The sequence below is a fragment of the Galeopterus variegatus genome, unplaced genomic scaffold, assembly GCF_000696425.1.
Source record: "Galeopterus variegatus unplaced genomic scaffold, G_variegatus-3.0.2 Scaffold15192, whole genome shotgun sequence".
NCBI classification, from domain to species: domain Eukaryota; kingdom Metazoa; phylum Chordata; class Mammalia; order Dermoptera; family Cynocephalidae; genus Galeopterus; species Galeopterus variegatus.
In genome coordinates, this window is record NW_007741303.1 from 1 (window position 1) to 25,953 (window position 25,953).

The 25,953-nt window shown below is 37.0% G+C and overlaps 1 protein-coding gene and 2 pseudogenes across 1 annotated transcript; all 3 read right to left on the reverse strand.

Annotated features, from left to right (window-relative positions):
* Positions 1 to 219: 219 nt before the first annotated feature.
* LOC103582183 (ubiquitin carboxyl-terminal hydrolase 32-like) lies at positions 220 to 25,773 on the reverse strand (the record flags this gene model as incomplete). The annotated part of the gene is made up of 13 exons (XM_008563844.1): positions 220 to 303; positions 6,132 to 6,420; positions 7,976 to 8,167; positions 13,662 to 13,782; positions 14,812 to 14,898; positions 18,706 to 18,890; positions 20,769 to 20,977; positions 22,089 to 22,200; positions 22,474 to 22,625; positions 23,041 to 23,215; positions 23,951 to 24,124; positions 25,268 to 25,373; positions 25,635 to 25,773. Coding segments are annotated over 13 exons (2,003 nt in total), but the record flags the coding sequence as incomplete, so codon positions are not given.
* On the reverse strand, positions 1,917 to 4,389 carry LOC103582180 (annotated as a pseudogene).
* LOC103582181 lies at positions 4,531 to 5,368 on the reverse strand (annotated as a pseudogene).
* Positions 25,774 to 25,953: the final 180 nt, after the last annotated feature.

Sequence of the window (25,953 nt, forward strand, 5' to 3'; positions counted from 1 at the left end):
AAAAGACAAAAAGGAAAAAAATAAATAAATAACAAGACAAAAAATATAATCATTATTTATTAAGTATTTACTATTATCAGGCAGGGTACTGGGAACTCTCTCTATTACATCTACCTCTCATAAAAATCCTGTAAAGCAGTGATTCTCAAACTTTTTGGTCACAACCCACCACCAAACCCCTTCTTATACACTTAAAAATGATTAAGGACCCTAGAACTTTTGTTTATGTTGATGTTATCTATCAAGATTTCCACAATGTGCTGATAACTCCAAGGCCCAGGGTTTGATCCCTGTACTGGACAGCTGTCAAAAAAGAAAAAAAAAAAAAATCCCTCATTAGAAATTAAAACGGAGGAATTTAAAAACTACAATACACAAGCACATAAGTCAGTGCAATGCTATCATCACATGTCATGTTGTCTCTGACTCCACTGTGTATTTGTGAGAGAATAAAAGTGAAAAGGCATATATTGTCTTAGTACTTTTATAAAAATAGGTTTTGTTTCAGAATTAAATTTTATTTTATACTGATAGAAACCATGAAAAACATTTACATTTTTCCATGTTACAATACAACATTTCAGTGGAATACTTCTTACCATAAATAAGATCTTGCTGATCTGTATAACTGAAACAGCTTATGTTCTTCAAGGCAAAGCAAAATTAGTAAATGATTGTTTAAAAATTTTAAATCTAGACATAAATATATGGCCTCATTAATAACATCCTATATATAGTCCATTACAAAATCATTTCCCTTATCAATTAGCACCTGTTTATAAAGATGCATTCCTAACATTGTTTTGGTCAGTTGGAATACAGCAGAAAAATTAACAGTCCAGAAATATCAAGTATACATTTTTGCCATATATTAAACTGTATGGTAATTACACCATACATATAGGGTTCTAACTTTTATTACCCATACATTTGTTTTGAAATAATTTTTATTATTAATTTGGAAATTTTTACTATTTAAAAATTGATCACTATTTTTGTCTGCACAAAAAAAAGCATTTGACTAAAGTGAAAATTTCAAATGAGTTCATTGGCAGATAAAAATAAAACAAATTTTTCTAATAGATTACTCATTTTTTACAGTAGTTTCAAACCAAGTAAATTTGAACTCTATGCTACAAGTATACCAAATCATCTTAGAAGTTTGTTTTTAAGATCAGTCTTAAATATTTCAAAACATACTAAAATATGACCTAATTATTCTTTCAGTTGCTTACAGAAAAATAAAACCATAGAATCATTCCTGTGACCTGGATTGAAGATTCTAATAACTAAATAGGTCTAATTTTTTTTTTGGCAGCTGGCTGGTATGCGGATCTGAACCCTTGACCTTGGTGTTCACTCTAACCAACTATAAATAGGTCTAATTTGGAATAAAGTACAGTTATTTGAAAAAAATAGTATAGGAAGTTTTACATGATATCTTGGGGTTTTTTTAAATAAAAAAAACTTGTATTTACTTAGAAGCATTCAGAATGTCACAAAACAGCTGCAAGATTTTTTTTTTTAAATTACAGAGTAGTTATTCAGTTAACACAACAACAATTATTTCATATAAGTTGCATCAGGGACAACTGAAGATGAAAAAACTACCATCCCCATTTATAACTAATTTGTGCTGTGCACCAAACAAGAACACGCTTTAAATTTCCATGACAATTTACAACCCCCATACTGTACCAGGCAAGGTTAGTATTTACTGAAAATACCACCGGGACAGAGCTATCTAAGGACACATTTGGTAGTGTGTTAACTATACAATAAAAAGACACCGTACAGTTTAAAAACAAATCTTACACAGCCTTACATTTCAATTTTTTTATTTAAAAGGACTGAGTTGTATACAGGGGGATTAAATGCTTTATAACCAAGAAAATAAAAACTGTGCTAGAACCAACTTATTCATCATCATCTTCCTCTTCATATTCTTCTTCACCCACCTCCTCCTCATCCTCTTCATCCTCCTCTTCCTTCTTTTTCTTGCTTTCTTCAGGTTTGACAAGTCCCTTTTTTGCTTCATCAGGCTTTCCTTTAGGTCGGTATGCAGCAATATCCTTTTTGTATTTTTCCTTCAGCTTAGCAGCCTTCTTTGCATAAGGCTGTTGATCATCTGTAGCAGTGTTGTTCCACATATCTCCCAGTTTCTTTGCAACATCACCAGTAGATAGTCCAGGATGTTCTCCTTTGATTTTGGGGCAATACTCAGAACAGAACAAGAAAAAGGCTGAAGGAGGCCTCTTGGGTGCACTGAGATTCTTGAATTTCTTTTTTGTTTCCACTTTAGGAGGGATATAGGTTTTCATTTCTCTTTCATAATGGGCCTTGTCCACTTTTGCCATGTCTTCAAATTTTCCTTTCTTTTTAACAGACATAGTCTTCCACCTTTCTGAGCACTTAGAAAACTGAGAAGTTGACTGAAGCATCTGGGTGCTACTTCTTGTGCTCCTGCCACCAATTTTGCACAAAGAATGCATATAATGACATTTTTCCTCTTGGCTTCTTAGGATCTCCTTTGCCTGTGGTTATTTATTTTTCCCCAGCGAGGCACAGAGTTGCCCAGTGCCTGCCTGGCTCTCACTTGCCCCAGCCCTGTCTCTATGGAGCTCAATGTACTTCAGTGGCTGTGAGAATGGCAGTCAGACGTAGCTTCCTCATTCTCTCCACTCTGTAACATTACTCTACCTGGTATCTTTTTTTATTTTTGGTGGCTGATTGAGACAGGAATTAAACCCTGGACTTTGGTGTTACCAGCACCATGCTCTAACCAACTGAGCTACCAGCCAGCCCTGATTTCTTTATAAAGTATAAATAGATTTTAAATATCATCTATCTACGATTCAGAATGTCAAACTACAGCATGTATTGACAGTAGCTTTCTATGGCAGGGAGGTAATATTTGGTCCACTATGAAGGACAACAAAAAAAGAACGTATTTTCTTTTTCTCGAGAGAATAGAATATTAAATAGGAATAATATCAGGGAAAAGAAAAGCTTAGTCCCCAAAATAAAAGGGCCATTAATTGAAGAGAGCAATATTACTCTTTAATGAAACTTAAAAGCCTTTTACCTATTATTAGGAATAATGTAATACCACCTCATTCTTATTATGAATTACACTTATGTACATATGAATACATATATAAAAATACAAGCACTGCATGGTGACTAAGCAATTTTGGAATAAATCCATAGACTAAGTCACAGCATGCATAAATCCTTTATTTTTTTTATTGAAACATAATTGATTATACATATTTGTGGGGTACAGACTTGACTATTAATAATTGTGTACAATATGTAATGATCAAATCAGGGTAATTAGCATATTCGTCATTACAAAACATAATCATTCTGTGTGTCCATTAACCAAATTCTCACTATCCCTCTCCCTCTCCCCTTTTCCCACCTCTAGCAATCACAGTTCTGTTCTCTCCTTCTGAAAGTTCAACTTATTATGATTGTCCTCCCTTCTACCCCTCTCTTCCTTCCCTCCTACTTAGGAGTGAGGACATGCAGTATTCCTCTTTCTGTGCTTCGCTTATTTCACTTAACATAAGTTTCTCCAAGCTTGTCTACGTTGCTGTACATGGCAGAATTTCACTCTTTTTTTATGGCTGAGTAGTATTCCACTGTGTGTGTGTGTGTGTGTGTGTGTGTGTGTGTTGCCCTTTGATGTACACTTAGGTTGGTTCCATATCTTGGCTATTGTAAATAGAGCTGCGGTAAACATGGGAGTGCAGGGATCCCTTTGACATGATTTCCATTCTTTGGATATATACCCAGTACTGGGATTGCTGGATCGTACAATAGATCTATCTGTAGTTGTTTGAGAAACCTCCATACTCTTTTTCCATGATGGCTGCACTAATTTACAGTCCCACCAACAGTGTAGAAGTGTTTCTCTTTCTCCACATCCTGCCAGCATTTGTTATTCTCTGTCTTTTTGATAATAGCCGGGGTAACTGGGGTGAGATGATACCTCAGTGTGGTTTTGATTTGCATTTTCCTGATGATTAGTGATGCTGACCAATTTTTCATGCATCTGTTGGTCATTTGTATGTCTTCCTTTGAGAATGTCTATTCAGCTCCTTTGCCCATTTTTTAATCGGATTTTTTTTTTTTTACTTTTAAATTGTTTAATCGTTTGTATCTTAACTGCTCGTTTATACCTAAACAAATTTTCATTAAGCACACCAGTAATTTTCAAATGATGTAATAAAAAATCTGGTTTTAGTATTTTATTATTTTGCTGAATTACATTTGAAAAAAATAAGCTAGCTGCTTCATCTATTTAATACAAATATATTCTGGATCATATACAAATACATGTACAGAAACTTAAATGATCATAAATTTCCCACGAAGAGACATTATTTAGTCTGTGTCACTGGCATGCATCTGCAAAACATTTTAACACTGCAAACATTAGAAGTTTCAAGATTGAGCTCAGAAAAGGTCTATACTCTATTACAGTGATGCTGGTGTACTTCTACACAAGGTCTCTTAGTGACATCAGTCAAATAAAGGTAGGAACTTATCAATGAATTGCCTGACAGACATCATTTCCTGTTGGTATGAAATGTGAATCATGCCTTCATAGGTTTTAAAGGTTACATTGGCTGGCTTTACTAATGTTTTTAGTTTTTAACAGTAAGAGAAACAAATATTAGGGGAACCAAAGTGTTGCAATCTCCATGGCACTGGAGAACAGAAGGATCTCTTCTTGAACTACTAATAGGACCCTGTGGAGACAAAGCCCAAAACGGAAGCCAGCAACTAAGGGTGATGACATCTGCCGGTTTCTGCTGTGTGGTGAGAGCAGTATATAAAGTTACAGCTCCTCCTTGAGAAAATCCTCCCAAAATAATTCTATTAGAAGGAATGCCATTTTTCCTCTTTTTATTTTTTTATTGACTTATTTTTCACTCTTCACCTCTTGGTCTATCTAAGCTTTTATATTCTCTATTGCCTGTTTAATTCCAGGTTCACCCTCCCATGAATTTGGTGAAAGACCAATCATATCAAACAAATAAGGCATAGCTATGTTCATATTTAACTTTTTTTTTTTTGGTACCTGGCCAGTACAGGGATTGAACCCTGGACCTTGGTGTTATCAGCACCACGCTCTAAACCAACTAAGATAATCGGCCACACCTCAAATTTATTTAATAGACACAACTGGCACATGCGGGAAGATATATTTGCTATGTGAACTTCTGATATCTGCAACAGCTTCTGCCCATCTGTGCCTGGTATCTCCCAATCCATGAAAGAAAATCACTATGGTGGTGGCCTTCCCAGCAGTGGGCAAAATGGCAGGCAGTGGAGCAGACACATTACGGCTGCACATATACCTGCTCAGCAAAGTGTTGTAAGGGACAGCAGGCACCTGGCTGTGGCCCAAGAGCATAAGGATACTAAACCACCCCAGCAGGCATGTGCCTGCACTCCCAGGAAACTTATTCTTATGAAAATAGTTTTCATCCTCCAGACCCCCTGAAAGGGTTTCAGGGACCTCTAGGGGTTCCCAGACTGTACTATGAGAACCTCTGCTGTAAGGGAACAAGAATGACAACTACAAGTACCACTCATGTTTACAATATGTCAGGCATTATGTAAAGTACTTCAGTCTTTTTTATTTGGAAGCTGGCCAGTACAGGTCAAGCTGAACCCTTGACCTTGCTCCACTCTTTTTTTTTTTTTTTTTGGTGACCAGTAAGGGGATCATAACCCTTGGCTTGGTGTCGTCTGCACCGCGCTCAGCCAGTGAGCGCACCGGCTATGCCTATATAGGATCCGAACCTGCAGCCTTGGCGCTCCCAGCGCTGCACTCTCCTGAGTGAGCCATGGGGTCGGCCCCTTGCTCCACTCTTGATAAATCAAATTCTCACATCCTGTGAACTTAGTATTATCTCCATTTACAGATAAGAAAATAGATTTAGGGAGGCTATATAGCTTGTTAAAAGTCAACGTAACTCAAATATAGATAGGTTTGATTCCACATAGGTTCCTTCTACCCCACCAAACTGTTGCTCCAGAGAAGAAGACAGAGGGAAATATGCCTACACAGTCCCAAGAAAGCCCCTCCATTAGGTACCCCCAGGCCTCCTCACCTTTTGGGCTACTGATGATGTTTGTACTGAGTGAGGATGGACTCTTGCTCAGGAGCACTTCCTCTTCCCCTGCTGAGCTCTGGGCATCCACTTTCTTCGCTTCTCCTGCTGGAACCCTTGGCTCAGAGAGGTCATCTCCTGCGGGTGTGAGTGGTTTATGCAGGCAGAGAGCGGGGTCTCTTGGTACCAAAAAAGCACTAGGGTCAAAATTTTCACGAGGAAATTTAACAATTTTCTGTGATTTTATCCATCGACCATTTACAAATTGAAATCGTTTAAGATGAATAATCTGGAGAACAAAAAGTAGAAAACATCTATGTTAAAGTGTTCTGAAGATATTTACATAAAAAATGTCTAATACATATGAATACACAACATAATATTAAAAAATATACAACATAACATTTATTCTTCATTATTCTTTAAAGACCTCAAAAATATGGGGTTTTTTTGGGGGGTTTTTTTGGTCCTTTTTGAGACTGGCCGTGCCGTGCTCAGCCAGTGAGCGCACCGGTCATCCCTATATAGGATCCGAACCCGTGGCGAGAGCGCTGCTGCGCTCCCAGTACCGCACTCTCCCGAGTGCACCACGGGCTCGGCAAAAAATATGGTTTTGATAAATGCCTTTACTCCACGATGTGTTTTATGTAGTGGTTATATGATGATATGTAATTGCCAAAATTTATCAAATTGGGCATTTAAAATCTATGCATCTAATTGTATGTTAGTTATACCTCGATTTTAAAATAAGGCTCCCCCTTCCCCACCTACCATGTCCCTAAGCCTACTTTTACCCTCTTCCCTTCTCCCATTTTCCATCCCTGGAGCTAGCTAACCAATATTATTCATTTCTTGTGCATTCTTCCCTGGCAAGCTGTTCTGGTCTAAGGAAAGAAAAACCTACATTCAGTTTCACAGAGTAGTAGGATGAAGACATGAATAAGAAAATACATACACGCCCGGTTAAAATATACTAGTACCTTACAGTTACATTTGATGGTACTTCCACCCTTAAGGAAAAGGCTTCCTTAAGCAATTAGGAAGATTTGTCAATTCAAATTCTCCTGACAAGCAACAGGAGAGTCTTCAAATCCATGAAGGGAGAAGGCAGAAGTAAATCAAATCTAAAAGAATATATAAAGCTCAGTGCATTGATGTGCTTGTGCACACAAACATAACTTGGCAGTGTGCCACAGCCCGTGACCAAGTGCAGCAGTAACGGGAGCTCCCAGCCCAGTTGCTCTTCTATAGGCTATGAAAAGCTAGCCTAAAGCTTCCTCTCTCCATAGAGCCAGATGTGTTCAAATTCATCAGGGTGTACCACTGTGGCACTTCTCACATTGCAGTGAATTGCAGTTACTGGTCTAAATGATGTCTCTCTCCTAGGCTGTAAGTTCGTTAGAAAAAGAAACTATCAAACATCTGCTGAATAATTCATCTCCGTGCTCAACATAAAAACCTTGCACAGAAAAAGTGTTTTTTGTTTTTTTTTTCCCTTTTTGTCTTTTTTCGTGTCCGGCAACAGATCACAACCCTCAGTGTCGCGCCCGTACTGGACCAGGACCGGCAACGGAATCACAACCCTTGGTGTCACGCCCACACCTCGCTCAGCCAGTGAGCGGGAACCGGTCTGTATGTGGGATCCGAACCCTCAGCGGGAGTGCCGCCGCGCTCCCAAGCAGCGCACTGTAGCAGTGCGCCACCGGGCCGGCCCCAGAAAAAGTGTTTTAAACACTGCTGTAGGAAGGGTCTTATTCTCAAAAATAACAAACATTCCTGTTTGTTCATGACTTCTTTCCTTTATGCTAAACTTCTACTCTCTCAGAGGCAGGACTGTCACATACCAGGATCGGGGGAAGCCTCCAGAGATCCAACTTCTTGGTTGCCAAGCAGTGGGTCTTACACTTGGAACAGTAGTACATCTCATTTTCCCCTAGCTCCTCTTCACTGGTGAAAGCACGGAGACAGCTGTCCAGGTTGATGGGCTCAGCTTGTGCTCGCCGACTCTGCTCCACGCTCTCGTGCTCATCTACAACCTGCAGGTAGAGGGAATGGGAGGAATGGGGGTTATGGCGAGGGCATTTAAAATTGTCATACAGCTATGCATCATGCTCTCGTTTACTAACCCTTATCTTACTCTACATGAGGAAAAAGAAAATACAACCCAAACTAGAGTCTTTGAGCAAATACAGCATCTAGCATTTATTCACAAATATCTTACCAGTAACATCTTAGATAAAATCTCTATTTATATGACTTGTAGCTTTTCTTGAAAAATTTCTAAAGGCTTCAAAGTAACAAAAACAAAAACAAAAACAAACAAGGAACTGACTGTTTATTTCACAATTTTAGAATCCTGAAACAGTTTACATGTGAGCTGACCCTCAAGCCAGGGGTGCTGCAAGTAAGCCATTTATTTTTTAACCAGAAAGACAGAGCATTGTTAGTATGCTGTAGGCTTCACAGATGCCAGATCTGTATGAAATAAGAAAGGGTACAGAAAAGTTCACCATGAGAAAGTAAAAAACCAGAGCATTAAACTCTAGAGGATGCAACTCATTTGCATACTGATACTATATAACACAGAGTTATTGGAATACCTCTTGTATCATTATCTGTCTCCTGTCTCAGAGGGCTTTTTAAAAATCTGAGGTGGTAATAAAAGGAACAGCAAGCTCAAAAGAGCATGCTCCTTTTGTTGAGAAGGCCCTTAATTCCTCTGGGCCTTTTAGGTAGGCTTTGGAGCAAGAAGGAGGCAAGCATAAAAAAGGAGAGAGAGCAAAGTGGGGTAGGTGTGTAGAAATGTGTGTTGCGGGTGCTAGAGAATGGGGAGTAGGGAGAGAAGAAAGGACCTAGAATGCAATAAAAAAGAATTTTTTTCCCTCTCCCATACCTGGCTGCCACCTGGCAAGCAATCAAGAACCATGGATCCTTGTACCTGCCAGCTGCAAAAAACAAAAAAACAACAAAAAAAGCCCTCTCCGCCCCCCCACCAAAAAAACCCCCCAAGGAGCTAGGACCCTTCTGTTGGTCTCTATTACGAATGAGAAGGTGGGTTAGGCAAAGTATCAGAATGATGAACACTACCATGAGACTTCACACAGGGAGATTTTTGTCCCAAGGTAGAGCACAGACTACAAGTCCAATAATGACTGCCTCTCTTTCTGCAAAGGTCACATCTACGAGGGTACTTCGAAAAGTTCATGGAAAGGGGCCGACCCCGTGGCGCACTCGGGAGCAGGTTCGGATCCTATATAGGAATGGCCGGTGCGCTCACTGGCTGAGTGCGGTGCAGGCCACACCAAGCCAAGGGTTACAATCCCCTTACCGGTCACAAAAAAGGCAAAAAAAAAAAAAAAAAAAAAAAAAAAAAAAAAAAATTTAATGGAAAGATTCAAATTATCTTTCAATTCTATTTGTCCACGAACTTTCTTTCTTTTTTTTTTTTTAAAGATGACCGGTAAGGGGATCTTAACCCTTGACTTGGTGTTGTCAGCACCACGCTCAGCGAGTGAGCGAACCAGCCATCCCTATATAGGATCCGAACCTGTGGCCTTGGTGTTATCAGCACTGCCCTCTCCCGAGTGAACCGGTGTCCACGAACTTTCTGAAGTACCATCGTATGTCCATCACCCTACTTATTACTCCTCCCTTCCAGAGGTGAACTTGTTCTCTTCCCCTGAGGCAATTTCCCCCACGTTTCCCTTCCTAAAACTCAGGATGGGAACAATGAGCTGTCTGGATTACAAATTGGCACAGCTCAGGACATTCAATTTAGAATAGGTTTTCAAGTGAGACCTTTTCCCTATAGGAAAGGACGGGTTACAAGGTTGTCAAATGGCCCTAACAAGCTATCACTTTTGGGGTTGATCAAGCAATTAAAGTTTTAGCATTGTATCACCACCCAGTCTAAAGAAGTCATTTAAAAAGGGGAACTTAGAGAAAATTCTTTTTTTAGAAAAGGAGACCTGGCTTGACCTTGGGTCACTGACTTCTTTTCTCAGCACAAATTCTGTAGTAACAAGATATTAACTCTCATCATCTTTTAAGCTGGTTACTCAAGGGAAAAACTGACATGCTTCAAAAGGAAACATGCTGCGTCATGGTTGTTGGAATGAGTAGCAAAAGAGGTGTATCAAATACGAGGGTACTTCAAAAAGTTCATGGAAAAATAGAATTGAAAGGTAATATGAATCTTTGCATGAACATTTAAAAATTTTTTTCTTATTTGTTCTTAGTTTTTTTGCATGAGCTTTTAAAAGTATCCTTGTACAGTATTGTCTCTTTTCTCATAGCAAGTTAAATATTATCTCTATTATCTCTACCAGGGATGCTTTATGGCCAACCACAAATTATAATAAGCTAGTAAAGAGTGCTGATTTTTCTTGACTACATTTTCTGTGGAACACAGGCTTTAGAGCTAGAAAGAAACAGGGAGGAAGGAAGGCTGATAAAAAACACATTTGTGGTCTGACAATAATTTCTATTTATCAATAAAATTTCCCTAAATGATAAAGAGTCCCTTTACTTCTTGAGATCCAGGACCAGATCCTCTACTATTGTTCAAATAGTCTAAATTACTTATAGGTACCCTCTTCTTTTATTTTCTAAGTAGCTTTAAAGCTCACCTTTAACACGAATGAAGTAATAGTTTTCATACATTATAAGACTATTAAAAAAAGAGAAAGATGTAATGAGTTATCTAGTTTAATTTTTACTGAGAATAAAAAAGAAAAATTTTTTGAGGACTGTGAGGTCCAAACAGTGGGAAAATGCAAAGAATAAGAGCAACTGCCCCTCTATTTTTGTTTGTTTTAATTACAAAATAAAATATTCACACAGAAATTTTGGAAAGAAAAGAAAAATATAAAAAGGGAGGAAAAGTTTTGATTTTTTTTTTTGGGTGGCTGGCCAATCTGGCAAACTGAACCCTTGACCTTGGTGTTACAAATCCGCACTCTAACCAAATGAGCTAACCAGCCAAACCTCTTCTTTTTTTTTTTGGCGGGGGGCGGGGAGGGCAGCTAGGCAGTATGGGGATCCAAATATTCTTAATACAAAAGCAACCACTGTAAAAATATTGGCAGATTTTCTTTCATCCTTTTCTTAAACAGCATTTTTTCTTTTTTTAATACTGAAGAGATTTTTTTCCAGTATATGCAATTTTATATCTTGCTATTTATACAAATTTAACATGATATCATTAATTATCTTCCCATAAATGTCAGTAAAAACTCCTGGTTATCATCATTATCAATGACTGCATAATATATTACTCAATGAATATATCATGCTTTATTTAACCATTCCTTTAATGTGGGACAAAAATAAGTTGTTTCTAATTTTTTACTATTCTAAAAAATGCTTATGAACATGTCTGCAAATTATAGACTATCCTATTCCCTTAGAGTAAATTCCTAGAAGGAAAATCACTGGAATAAAAAATAGAAAGGATATGGGCAATAATCTCAGTTTTGAGTCATAGAACTTCCTTTGTCTATGTGACTCTAAGCACATACAGAAACCACATGTAGGAAGAGCCCAGATTAGTCATGTGGCCCCATACCCCAGCAAGGCAGAATATCTCAATAGCTGCTTGTTTCCATGGTAGCCTAGGTGCATCACTGAAAGTAAAAGTGAGCTGAAATTTAACAGGTCAGGTAGGTTCTTCCTCGAATAAGTGGGACGTCCTCCAGAGCTTGCATGTTGGGCTTGTTTAAAAGGGGAAGAGATTTACAGAGCTAAATAATTTTTCATCTTTGACAGGAGTGTCTTGTCAGAATAATGTCCTGTCAGATTTTGTGCTGACAAAGACTTAGAAATCTATCAATTGCTTAAAATTTTCCCTCTTCAAAGGAAGCATGGCTGAGGTTATTGAATTACTTTGTTATAGTGAGCATGATATAGAACAGCAACTTCTCTTCAGTTTCTTTAGCCCAGTGATCTTTCATTTAACACGTATCAACAAATTATACTCATCCTGGGCTAGAAAGAGCTACCAAAAAAGCCCCAGGGTGTATAAGGGTATATCCAGGGATCCAAATAGGAACCTAGGTCTGAATTGGTAGTTTCCCCACTCTTCAATAGCATAAAAAGACAAAACAGTCAATTACCATTACTAACTTATCTAAAGGGAATGCTTTAAGAAATAGTGAAGAAACTTGCCAATAATCAAGAGCCCTATAAATGCAAAAACTACTACAATTCCTCATGGACTTAAGAAACTCCTTTGAAGGCTTGAACACTTAGCTCAGTTGGTTAGAGTGTGGTGTTATTTTTATTTATTTATTTTTTGTCTTTTTTCGTGACCGGTAACGGGATCGCAACCCTCGGTGTTGCGCCCGCACCGCGCTCAACCAGTGAGCGGACCGGTCTCTATATGGGATCCGAACCCTCGGCGGGAGCGCCGCCACACTCCCAAGCACCGCACTCAACCGAGTGCGCCACCGGGCCGGCCCATAGAGTGTGGTGTTATTGAAGATCAATGGTTCAAATCTCACTACTAGCTACAACCAAAGGGGAAAAAAAAAAAGACAGTCCTTTCATTCTGTTGTTTTTACTTCTCCATCAGATTCTTAATACATCTACAACTTCAAACAATATTTGGTTGATTAAAAACTGCCTGAGACATTTCTACCTCCTTATAGTTGTTAAAAAAAAGAAAAAAAACCCCACCAAAACTATTTGAAGCAAACATTTTTAAGTATGGAGTTAGTAGTTAGTATTCTTTCTGAAGTAAGATTTTCAGAATTCAAAAATAGCTCTGGCTGGAGCACGGCAGTAGAGGGAATGCGATGTGTGGAGAACAGCCAATGAGATGTACTCAGGTATCCAGTCTTGAAACATTTCAATCCTTTCTCTAAGTTTTCTGATCATTATTCTCATTAAAAGTAGCTGCTATAATCCTGGGACACATTTGAGATAAGTTAATTGTGGTTACCAAATGCTGTAGCTTCAATAATATTTAACAGGCAGAGAGATGTTTATTGGTATGTCATGGCCAAAGAATATAACTTCTTAATTACATAGTTTTGTTTCAAGATTTACTTTATTTATTAATGTTTTGAAATTTAATGCCCCCAAACAATTAACTCCAGAAGCTGGAAAACTGAAAAATCCATGCAATCATGTCAATGTATTAAGCGACAAAGAATGCCAATAAACATTTTTCCGGCTGCATTTAAATTATCTAAAACAGAAATGGCATATAATATAGTTAGACTGGGGAAAATTGCCCATATAAAAACTACCATCTTGGGCCGGCCCGGTGGCGCACTGCTACAGTGCGCCGCTTGGGAGCACAGCTGCGCTCCCGCCAAGGGTTCAGATCCCACATACAGACCGGTTCCCGCTCACTGGCTGAGCGAGGTGCGGGCGCAACACCGAGGATTGCGATCCCGTTGCCGGTCCCGGTCTGGTACGGGCGCGACACTGAGGGTTGCGATCCGTTGCCGGACACGAAAAAAGACAAAAAGGAAAAAAAAAAACCAAAAAACTACCATCTTATGGTGGCCCCACCCAATCACCTACCCGTTCCTGTGACGTTTGATAGCGGAGGTGAAGGGCTGTGGGGTCCCAATCCACAGCAACATAGGCATTTCCAATGAAAGCTCTGTCTTCCCCACAATCAATTTTACAGCCTCTGCAAAATCTAAAAGGGGGAAACAGGTCCACAGAGGAAGAAATAATTATAAAGGAATCTAATTTTTCTTAAGCAGAAATACGAGGGTATTAAGTGCTTTTTTTTCAGGCAAAAATAAAAAGAAATATGAGGGTACTTCAAAAAGTTCACAAATTCATATTATCTTTTAATTCTATGTTTCCACGAAATTTCTAAAGTACCTTCATATTCCCTTCCTAACTTTTCTACTTTATTCTTTGGCTTCACAATTTGTCAATGGCTGCTAACTTCAGATTATGACAAATGCAGGAATGTTTATTAATAATAATTATTACTTCAGGGAATCATGCTTATCACTTGTTGAGCCTCTGATTTTATGAAGTACTTGATGACCGTTTGTTATACACAAGAAGATGTCAGCTTTATGGCAAATAAATGATATGGGAATTGGCTATTTAAGTTAATACAGCTCTAAAGAAATTCTATATTCAGTGATTTAACGCTCTGACGTAGGACGATTTATCTGGTATAGAAACACCTATGCCCTTGTTTGTAAAATGGTCCATTAAATAAATGTATACCAAAATTTATCATGTTGTGAGGGGCAGGGAGGAGTGGTGCATGACAAAGCCATGGCTCCAATGCCTATTTTAGATTCAGTTTGCTAAGTCTATTACATTCTCTAAAGGTTAACTTCAGTATTGTCAGGCAATTTCCCTGCTGTAACATCAACAACCAATCTCCCTAACTCTTCTAAAAACCAAAAATAGACTTCCAGCAAAGTCTTGAAAACTGATTTACATTTAAAGAGCAGAAGGTATAGAATAATAAATGTTGACCATAAGCTATGAATTTGGTGTGCACTGTGGAGTTTATAAAACCAGCTAAGTCTCAAAAGCAAAACTTAGCTTTTGACCTCACAAGGAAGAGATGAACAAGTTTATTTCAAGCTTTTTATGACTTGCTATCACTTCTCAAAACTGAAAATCTTATGAAAAAGCTATAATATCTGAAGCTGCAATTCTACTAAAATTTTTCTTTTGCAGAAGGTCACTTTACCTATACCATGGACACCAAGCACAGGAATTCCCATCTTTCTGTACAACTCGAAGAGTGAATGGATATTGATAACCCATACTGTCATCACTGAAACAGAAGAGAACATAAATAAACCAAAAGTGTAAGACGTTTTTCTGGTTTGAGGTCCAATTCCTCTTCCTCTTCCCTTGAAGCAATCTTAGGAAGGGGCATTTGCCACAGTGGTATGCTCATGTTGATGGCTCAATGCTGCTTACCCTAATCCATTATCAACCACACTCTGTACCAATCATACTTTGTACCAACTTGACTCCCATGCTGCATCTCTGCTTACAGAAGGGGAGACATACTAGACCGCCAGATGTCTCTAAGAGAGTTCATGTGGTTCACGAAAATTTTATAAGATAACCTAATCATGAAATCAAACACCAATTATCCTTCAGTCCTAATTCTATCAGAGGATTTAATGCACATTAAACTAAAATAATTAAACCTTTCCATGTCAAAAACATTAACATGACACAGAAGGCTGTATACTAAGAAGCATTCTTTAATCAGAATCCCTGATGTGATACATACTATAAGCTACATATTATTCTTGGAGCAACTTCTTTTAACTGTCAACAATTGTGTCAAGATAGCTTTGTGAGTTCTCCAACTTTTAAAAAAATTTACTTATCTTTGCCCCAGGAAGAAGCAATGTAACAATTTATACATATATCAAAACATCAAGTTGTATACCTTAAATATATACAATTCCTATTTGTCAATAATAGTTCAGTAAAACTGGGCTTGGGGACAAAGCAATGCAAGGACATAAGAGCAGTATATTTTACAGCTCCTCTGGCAATTGGTAGTCTCTTACATGGCTGCTAAAGGTAATAAAACTGTGATAAAGACTCACTGTATGGACAAAAGTGAGTATCACATCTGGCATAGGAGTCCCCATCTTTGGGCATAACTCATTCAGAGAATGATTATTGATAGCCCATACTGTCCAGAATCATGTCCAAATCAGGTCAACAGTAAGTAAGGAATCAAAAGAAAGATAAAGGGACAAAACGATCAAGTAGCACTCTCATGGGGAACTGTGCAGCCCCCCTCCTGAAAATTTCCTTTACCTTTTTGTTCTAACTGAACGAAGCCTACCATTCTTGAGGATCCTGTTTATTCTCACATACCCCAGAACCTGGAGGTGATATGGATCACCTCCTTACTCCTCTTTGCCACTTCTAGATGAATCTCCTTCCTTCTTTTTCTAAAAAATTCCAGCTTCTTTGTAGCATGTGCTATTGAACTATGACACCTGCTATTCCTCCTTGGTAGGTGCATCATCTCTTCTTTATTCACTATATTCACTAAAGATTTTACCACCTGGTTCACTGTTTTTCTCTCCATCACTTCTTTTATTATTCTTGGTGACAGCAACATCAATGTAACTAATACAACAATATCTTGGCCTTCTCTCTGCCAAAAAACAATTCCCTCTACCCCATATGATCCACCTTTCCAACTGTCATATTCTAGACCTTGTTAATACAAACTTTACCACCTCCAAAATCTCAATTCTAAGTATCCTACTTTGCAACCATATTCTCCTATCTTTTTAGATCACTTATTCAAATATCTCTGCTCTTAACAATTCTTTGGCCAAATAGAAACCTCCAATCTCTGGCCTCAAATCCTCATTTTCCTTCTGACCCACATAAGTAGAGAACTGTACAATGAACCCCATGTATTCATCACCCAACTACAATAATCATCAACACCTGGCCATTCTTACTTTATCCATACCCCTACCCCCTCCCACTACAGTCTATATTTCCCCCATCAAAAAATTGTGATAAAATATACATAACAGAAAATTTACCATTTTAACCATTTTTAAGTATACAATTCAGTGGCATTAAGTACATACACGATGTTGTACAACCATTACCACCATCCATATCCAGAACTTTTTCGTCTTCCCAAACATAAACTCTTATCCATTAAGCAATGATAACCCCCTCCCTGCCACCAGACCACCAGACCTTAGTAGTGGTAGAGATAGAGACTACCAGACCCTGGTCTCTACTCTATTTTCAGTCTCTATGAATTTTCCTATTCTAGATATCTCATAAAAGTGAAATCATACAATCTTTGTCCTTTGTGTCTGGTTTATTTTGTTTAGCCTAATGTTTTCAAGATCCATCTATGTTGTAGTATGTGTCAGAACTTCATTCCTTTTTATGGCTAAATAACATTCCATTGTATGTATATACCACTTTTTGTTTATCCATTCATCCATTGATGGACACTTGGGTTGTTTCCACCTGTTGTGACCCAGCAGATTTTTTTAATGAAAATCAGAGGCATTTTATCATTTTATCCATAAATATTTCAGTGTGTATTTCCAAAAGATAAGCTCTTATTATCTTTTTACTGTCTGTGGAGCCATTCTCTCTTTAACCCACTCTAACCTCCATGCCTTCATCTACCACTCCATTAAAACAGTTTTACAAAAGTCAATGAAGACTGTCATTTTATCAAATCCACTAGGCAATTCTCAGTCCTCTTCTCACTCAATATCCTTGTAGCATTTGAAACAACTCATCACTCCTTCCCTGAAATACTTCCTTCGCCTAACTTCTGGTTAACTGCTCACTCCTGGTTTTCTTCTTACATCACTAGCTACTCCTTCTCAATCTCCTTTGTTACTACTCTTCCTCTTTTCAACCTCTAAATGTTGGAAAGCGTCAGAAATTAGATCTTGGGCATCTTCTTTATCTAACTCTCACTCTCTAAATGATATCATCTGGTCTCAGGGCTTTAAATGTCAATTATCTGTTGATGACACCTATATGTATATCTGTAGCAAAGAATATTCATGCTGAATGTAACAGACATCTTGAATTTAACTTGTTTCCTGTCATTTCTTGCAAAAATCTGCTCATTCTCCAGTTTCCTTTTTTTTCATTAAGTGGTATCACCACTCACAAACAGTTGCTTGGGCTAAAAACCTAGCCTAGACTCCTCTTTCCCTCAAACTCCACATCCAATTCATTACCAAGTCCTGGGGAAAGTCCTCATCTAATTCAATCAGACTTTCACTTTAAATGTAATCTCACCCAATTGTCATTTTTACTAAACACAACATTCATCAACTAAATTGTTTATCTATTATTTGCAGTTTTCCTTTAAGATTTATTTACCTTAAGCCTTATCCTAATCATCAAAAGACCCCATACCATAGCAAATAAGCAAAGAGAACTTTTTTACTCAGTTATCACAGAAGCAGATCTCTTATTTGCACCATGATAGCAAGAAAATGACTTGCAATTCAATTTAGATATTGAGTAATGGATCACAATCCCAAAGATTATTCAAAGTAAATGCACTAACTAGTCCAAAAGAACAATTAGGAGGAATGAAAAGAAAACAGAAAATGTTTATTATCTTTACCTAAATTTATAAAATTGTCCCATGTTAAAATGACATGGCATGGAAACAATCCAACTGAAACATCTGTTATGGCCTGAGACTTTTTCAAAGTTCATGTATATACACAACATCACTCCATTCTGAATTTCAGAGGACTGAAATGATACAAATTTCCTGGTGAATTCATACTCTACTCTTGTAATAACAGAAAATAAGGATATTATCTGAAGCATTAACAGAGGATCTAGGCAAGAGATAAGAGAATGGAAGGATTATTATTAGACAACAGAATATCTAGGTGATGAAAGGAAGCTGTACAGTCTCTCTTACTCAAAATATCAAACCAAATGGTTGAATTATATGCTTTCTGAATGGTCCTTCCAAGCATGATTAACTTGACATGGAATAGGTCCTATAAATCATGTAAAAATCATACAAATTATTCTTGTGGAGTTTGGAAACCAAGAGTCTAGGCTGATTCCCTGAACTCACCAATCTTGAGCATGGTTACTAGCTTCCTGAGGTGGGAGTGGGCTGGCTAATCGAGATACTTGAATCCAAACCGCATCATATAAGTCTTTCTTCCGGGTATGCACAGTACATGGAACAATCAGTGGCATTCCAAAGAGGCTGGGGCGATTCTTCTGAGATGACAGGAAATACAGTTCTGACCTCATCTATATGTACAACCAAAAGAAGAAAGAGCTGAGAAGACAGGTCTCTGATTCCTCTCTTGTTCTTCTAAGACTGCCAATAACAGGCATTACTACCATTTTCAAATTAGTCATCTGGTACCTCAATTCTTCATGCCTTATTCTTCTTCAAGAGTGTCTCAGTTATTCTTGGTTCTTAGTATTTCCACATGTTAGAATCAGCTTATCAGGTCATACACACACACACACACACACACAGCATTTTTTTAGATTGTGCAGTGAATCTGTAGATTAGTTTGTGGAGAACTGATAGCTTTAAAATATCAAATATTCTAATCCGTGAATATGGTCTATTCCTTCAAATATTTAATTAATTAATTACTTAATTAATTTTCTTGCTGGCCAGTATAGGGATCAAATCCTAAACCTTGGTGTTATCACACTCTAACCAACTGAGCTAACTGGCCAGCTCAAGTCTTCTTTAATATCTATCGATAGTTTATTGTTTTATATATAGATGCCTTGCATAATGTTACTGAAGTTTATTCCTAGGTACTTAATTTTTTTGATACTGTAGTCTCTGTAGTGAGTTGAATGGTGGCCTCCCAAAAGATATGTCCATATTTAACTCCCAGAACCGGTGAATGTGGCCTTACTTGGCAAGAGGGTTTTTGCACATGTAATTAAGTTGAGGATCTCAAGATGAGATCATCCTGGATTATCTGGATGGGCCCTAAATCCAGTGACAAGGGTCTTTATTCTTATAAGGCAGAGGGAGAAGGAGAAGGCCATGTGAAGAGGCAGAGATTGCAGTTATGCAGCCACAAGCCAAGCAATGCCTGGAGCCAGGAGAAGTGGAGGAGGCAAGGAAGCATTTTCTTCTAGAACCTTTGGAGGAAGCACAGCCTTGTTGACACCTTGACTTTGGAATTCTGGCTTTCAGACTGTGAAAGAATAAATTTCTATTGTTTTAAGCCACCAAGTTTATGGTAATTTATTATAGCAGCCCTAGGAAACTAATACAGCACATTTTTTATAATTTCGTTTTCTCTTCTTGTTGTTATTTAGTTAATGTATTTGATTTTTTTTTTTTACATTGACTTTGCATCTTCAAAAAACCCAGTTCATCTGCTTTTTAAATGATTACGAAATAGTACATTTTATCCAATAAATATAATAAATAAGATGGAAATAAAAAGTAGAAATAGTGTGAATTTTTGAACAGTAGTAGGGGTAACTAATGGATCTTAGAAATTACCTAGCAGACCTACTCCTTTATTTTACAAAATCAGAACACTGAAGTCCAAAGAGCTCAATGAGCTACGTAGTGGCAGAATTTGAACCAAAGGTTGCTCAATTCCTAGCCCAGTGCTCTTTCTACTCTACCAAGTTACCAATTTTAACAACTATGTATTGATCACAGTTTTCTGATATTCCTTTGTTTTTATCAGTCAGCCTTTAATGTTATCGTTATATATTAGTTTATCAAGAGTTTGCACAATTTGCCATGCCCAAGAACATTCTTGTTGCCCCCAAAAAGAAACAAACAACCTCCCCCCGCAAAAAAACCAAAATAAAACAAAAAAACCTCTCCAAAGGCACCTACATTCACATTGCAGAGAAGATGTACATGCCTCCATGAACACATAAGAGACACAAAGTTTTAAAGAAAGTAGTGCTTGGATGCACTGGCTATCCTGCTGCCTCTTAATATATGAGTGAGAAATGTCATTTCACAAATTGGCCATTATGTATGATACTAAATCCTGGCTCTGATCACTTACATTAGCATATGCAACACATTGAAAATGCGTTCAATAAAGATGTTGCAAAGACAAAATGACTATGTTTCACAAATGACACTGGCAAGACCAGCAGTAAGTTGTCTAATACTTAACTAACCATTTTTCGGTGGACTGCAATGATGTAGCCTGTAAAGGGGCTGTCAGGAAGAGATGGTATATGACCATTCACCATTCCATTTGTGAAGTTCTTCTCAGTTCCACATGGCACAACAGTGTTTGGCATTCCATTGGGTATAAACATTGGTCGGGGCAGATCCCCATTAGTAGTCAGGGTGAACCCATTTGCAGATGGGGAAGAGGAGAAATCTACAAATTCAAAGGTAAGTACAACGTTGTAAGCTTGTGGTACTTCTGCTTTTGCTCTTTTCTCAAATACCCTGAGGACCCAGATCATCGACACTGTGGTCTTTTTAACACAGACAGGAAGAAATCATACTTCAAATAGTAATTCTAGATTTATCAGAAGATGCAAATTTCAGATTTTACTTCCATAACCCACACCTATGAGTAAATGGTAAAGTAAAAGTAATTACTGGAAACTGTTTATCTATATAAGCACCATATGTTATAGCACACAAACAGTTTTACCACTTGTTTTCTCTTTCCTCTCTCTGAAAATTTATTTCTCCATTCCTCTAAAAATGCTCTGTTCAATATAGTAGCCTCTAGCCAGATACTACTTTTTAAATTAAAATTAAAATTGAATAAAAAATGCATCCCTCAGTTTCACTAGCCACAATTCAAGTGCACAACAGCCCATGTGACTCGTGGATACTGTACTGGATGGCAAGGAGCACAGAAAGTTGCCATCATTGCAGAGTTCTATTGGACAGTGAAGCCCAAAACAAAAAGCAACATTAAATCATCCACCAACTCACCATGAGTACTATCTACTACATGCCAATGAGAAGAAGCTCATTCTCTATGATGCCCTTTATAACTAGGGAATTATCCTAATTACGAGCAGTATAGTTAGGGAATTATCCTAAATACAAGCAGTATAAAGAATAGACAAAGCATATTAGTGGCCAAAAGGACTCAATGAGTGACCATATTAAACCACATACAATATTGATTCCACAATACAATAAAAAGATTGCTTTTTAGCTATAAATGTTTTTTCGTAGTATGTCCCTCTTATACCATCTGTTGTCTTGTTAGTATATAAAAGTTAAGAGAGACCTGAATTCCAATAGTATATTAGCTAATAACTATCTTAGTCACTTAGGGTGTCTGAATTTTAGATTGTCCATCTATAAAATGAGGAATTTGAGCGAAATGATTAGTAATGTTTCCTTTGAGCTCCAAAATTCATTTGTTCTAATATCCTCAGCACAAACAAATATAAAAAGATGACAACCCCTTACACCAATATTTAAAGCTGAGATCATGAGAAGGAGTGCTAGTTTTAGCTTACCTGTCTGGATAGGACTAGAAGTTGAAACTGGAGAGGCAGGGATTGGAATTTCAAATGCACACAAGAATCCACTCACTGAGAGTCGTACTTTTTGGTTATCCTGAGGGAAGTTCTACAGAAAAAGAAGCAAGATGAAAAGGGGAAGATATTTCAGATAAAATGGAAAAATTATTTCTCTGATGTATTTGAAGAGAATGTCTTAGATGGTAGACAGCCCTTTTACGTTTCTAGTTGAAAAATTTGATAAGTTTTTTTGTTTGGTTTTTGTTATGTTGCAGTATCTCCCTTGATCATTTATCATAACAGTGAATTAATAATAACTGAGAAAACTGTGATCTTTGAAAGATGAAATCAAAGGTTACCTAGAAAAAGTGGTTAATATTACCTTTATGTTGGAACCATGTACTTCTGCAAGAAGGATTTGTTCTGATTTAAGTCCACAGAGATCACTCAGCTGTTTTTTTAAACCTGTGTACTTTTCATCCATATTCAGTCTTAGTCCATATCGTACAGGGGTAGTACCATCCAACTTAATAACTAGTAAAAAAAAAAAAAGATCTTTTATCAGTAAATGAAGATTTGATTGAAAGCCTTACATGTTGTATGCAGATATATCTGACTTGCAATCAGCAAACGTTTCAGCCTAGAATTTTTATTTTGTATGTGAACACTAAAACAGATGGTACTTAGGGATAATATTGAGTAAATTAAATATTTTGTGATGTTCATCTGATATAGAAGCGTGAGTGGCTTTGCAAAAGACAGTTTCTGACATGTTTGAAACTAAAAAATCAATGAGCATACAAATGGGCCTATAGTCCAAATCTTTTAAACCTCAAATCATGCCTGAAACTAGACTGCTTGATTATAATATGCTGACTACCAATTCAGGTTGCTTGAATAAGGTAAAGGAAATAGGAGTAAAATAGTTTTTCAGAATTTTGTGACCCACCTGTTATTTCTAAGTGCATATAGCTGTCCATTGGTAGTGGCAAAGACAAAAAATTGAAGGGGTCAAATCGGACACTTATATGCCCACATGTCTTGCATTTGACTTGGGACCTTAGTTGCCCATGGAACAAATCCACAACAATTGATCTGTTTCTTCTCAGATGGTTGTCCCAGGCCTACCAAGGAAAAAGATTATAGAGCTTTTTTTTTCCTCCAAAATTTAAAAGATAAGCATGTCCACACAAATCTATAAAGAAACTGTTAAATATATGGGATTTAAATATCAAGAATACAGTCCTTAATCTTCACTTAAAATATAAAAGCTTTCCCCACTGGCCAGCCACTATATATATATATATAAATAAATGTATACACTATATATATAAAATATATATATAAAAGTTTTTTGCCTACAAATTTATAATTCAGATATGTAATTTAAAATGTATTGCCTACTGAGAGTAGAGAAAACCAGTTATTGAAGAGAATGTGATTCTTTCTGTGCAACCTATAAAATATTAAATTCAGATGGAAAATTCTATTTTTCATTTGTTCTTCCCATGCTAACAATGGTGAGTATTAAAGTTCTTTGTCCATTAAAAAGCAGATAAAACATACCTACAGGTCACTGTTTTCATTAATTTAGCAATTATGGGTACGCTTTATATTTCACTAGATAATTATTCCTACATCTCAGTGCATAAAGTTTACAATATGAAATGGCAACATTTTTCTATTTTTTTTTTTTTTTGGCTATTACTGCATAGAATTAAGCATAGAAATAAAAATTCCTTTGTTTTCACAAGATTCTGATCATAGAATAGTTCAGTTTGCATTTAAGTTGTGCTACATGTATTTGTGGCCAGAACATTTTATCTATTGCTTACATTAGAAACTCAAAACCAACAAACCTCTGCAGCTACTTCCCAGTCTGGTCGGCCATCACTGTCCTTCAGTTCTACATATGGCTTCTCATGGACTCGGTTGAGATCTTCATGAAGACCATCCAAGAGAAAAGCCAGAAGTTCTTGGGAGTCCTGTTGTTGAAACCCATTAAACCTGGGAGCATATTTTGCTATGGTCCACTATAAATATAAGGGGAGTCACAGTCATTATTTCCTACCCCATAATATTTGGAATGAACATGTCTCATAATTCAATCAGATGCATTATAAGAAAGTAAACAGTGTTTAATCTGTCTCTATTTCAGCAAATATATTTTGAATAATCATGAAATCTCTCCAATCTTAATTTCAAATGACCAAAAAAAGAGAAGTAGTCTGGCCAATACTATCTCCCAGTTCAGTACCATATAAATGAACTAAATTCTTTAGGGATACAGATGTTATTTAAGAAAGAAATATTAAAATAGCATTTGCTCACACATTGAAAGACTTCCTATTCTATGTAATGTTTTCTTCCACAGTTACTTTTCTGGTCTTATTGCATCCTAACTTTTATTATTATAGGCAGAATAGCATAGTGTTTAACTATGAGGACTCACTAGCTTACAACACTGAGCAACCTCTATAACTACTCTGAGCCTTAGTTTCCTGAGCCACAAAATGGGAATAACAACACTGCATTACATTATAGAATTATCCAGAGGTTTAAATGAGTTAACACACATAAAGTAATTAGAATAGTCCCTGGCAAATGGTAAGCAGTCAGATTTTTAACTATTACAACGATTAATTTTTAACCTAAAAAGACTTTGCCTTGTTTTTAAATAAATAATCTGAACTTCACTAAAATCCACTACATATGCTATTAACATGAAACTTGCATCCGTTAATTACATTTTTTCATTCTGCTACTTTTTTATGTTCTACAGATGGAACTAACGATCTTGGTAATGCTGATAATGTATCAGATACAATTAATTAGACTCTGATCTCCACCTTGCAGTTAGAATACTGTTAATAATGAAGGATTACCAAAAAAGGTTTACTATTCATACAAGTGAAATATTTGACAAATTAGTAAAACGAACATCCCAAATTCAGACCATGCCTTTGATGTTTTGCTGTCTACTATATATACAGCCATATTGTGCATATATTTGAACAAGTAAAAATGTCTGACAACTTGTTTATGCCTAGTGAAGAATCCAAAAACATAGATTAAACTAGACTAAAAAGCTAAACACAGAAAACATGTAGAGAAAAATGATTACTTAAACAATTGTTTAGGAATTAAATACTTTTATATCATTTTAACCTGCTTACCCGAAGCTTTAATGGGGCAACATTCTTCTGAGTTCCACTCCAAAGTTCCTGTACTAAATCACCATAGCATTTAGCCATATGTCCCTTCATACCAATGGGATTTGTCCTAGAAGTTTGAGAGGAAAAGGTGTTGCCAAAGATTCTCATAAATCACAATCACGTGGGCACAGAAATGTGTAGCATATCAAATCAAAATATCTTTTCTTTTTGAAACAAGAGAAATATCCCATACCCTTATTTCATACCAAATAAGGCAAATAAGATGAGATTCTTCTCCCCCAGATTAAAGAAAGAGGAGATTTAGGCGATACTGAGTTCAAATCAAAGTCATAGAAGGTTAAGAGGACAATGGCTCAAGAAAGATTACCTGTTGAGTTCATAAAGATGTCTCCCTGAGATAAAATACTGTGTCAGTGCCTGTGTGTTACTAACACACTGGATGCTTGAGTTCATGAAGCATGTGTTTCCCAGGTTACTCAGACCTGTGGCTCCCTTTTCTGTGGGAACTGGAGCAAACAATATGAGAACCAAAGCATAGCTGTAGTAATATATCATAGAATAAAAGTTACTTGTTTTCAATGCAATATATATATATATATTTTTTTGCAGCTGGCTGGTATGGGGATCCAAATCTTCGACCTTGGTGTTATCAACACCATGCTCTAACTAAGCTAACTGGCCAGGCT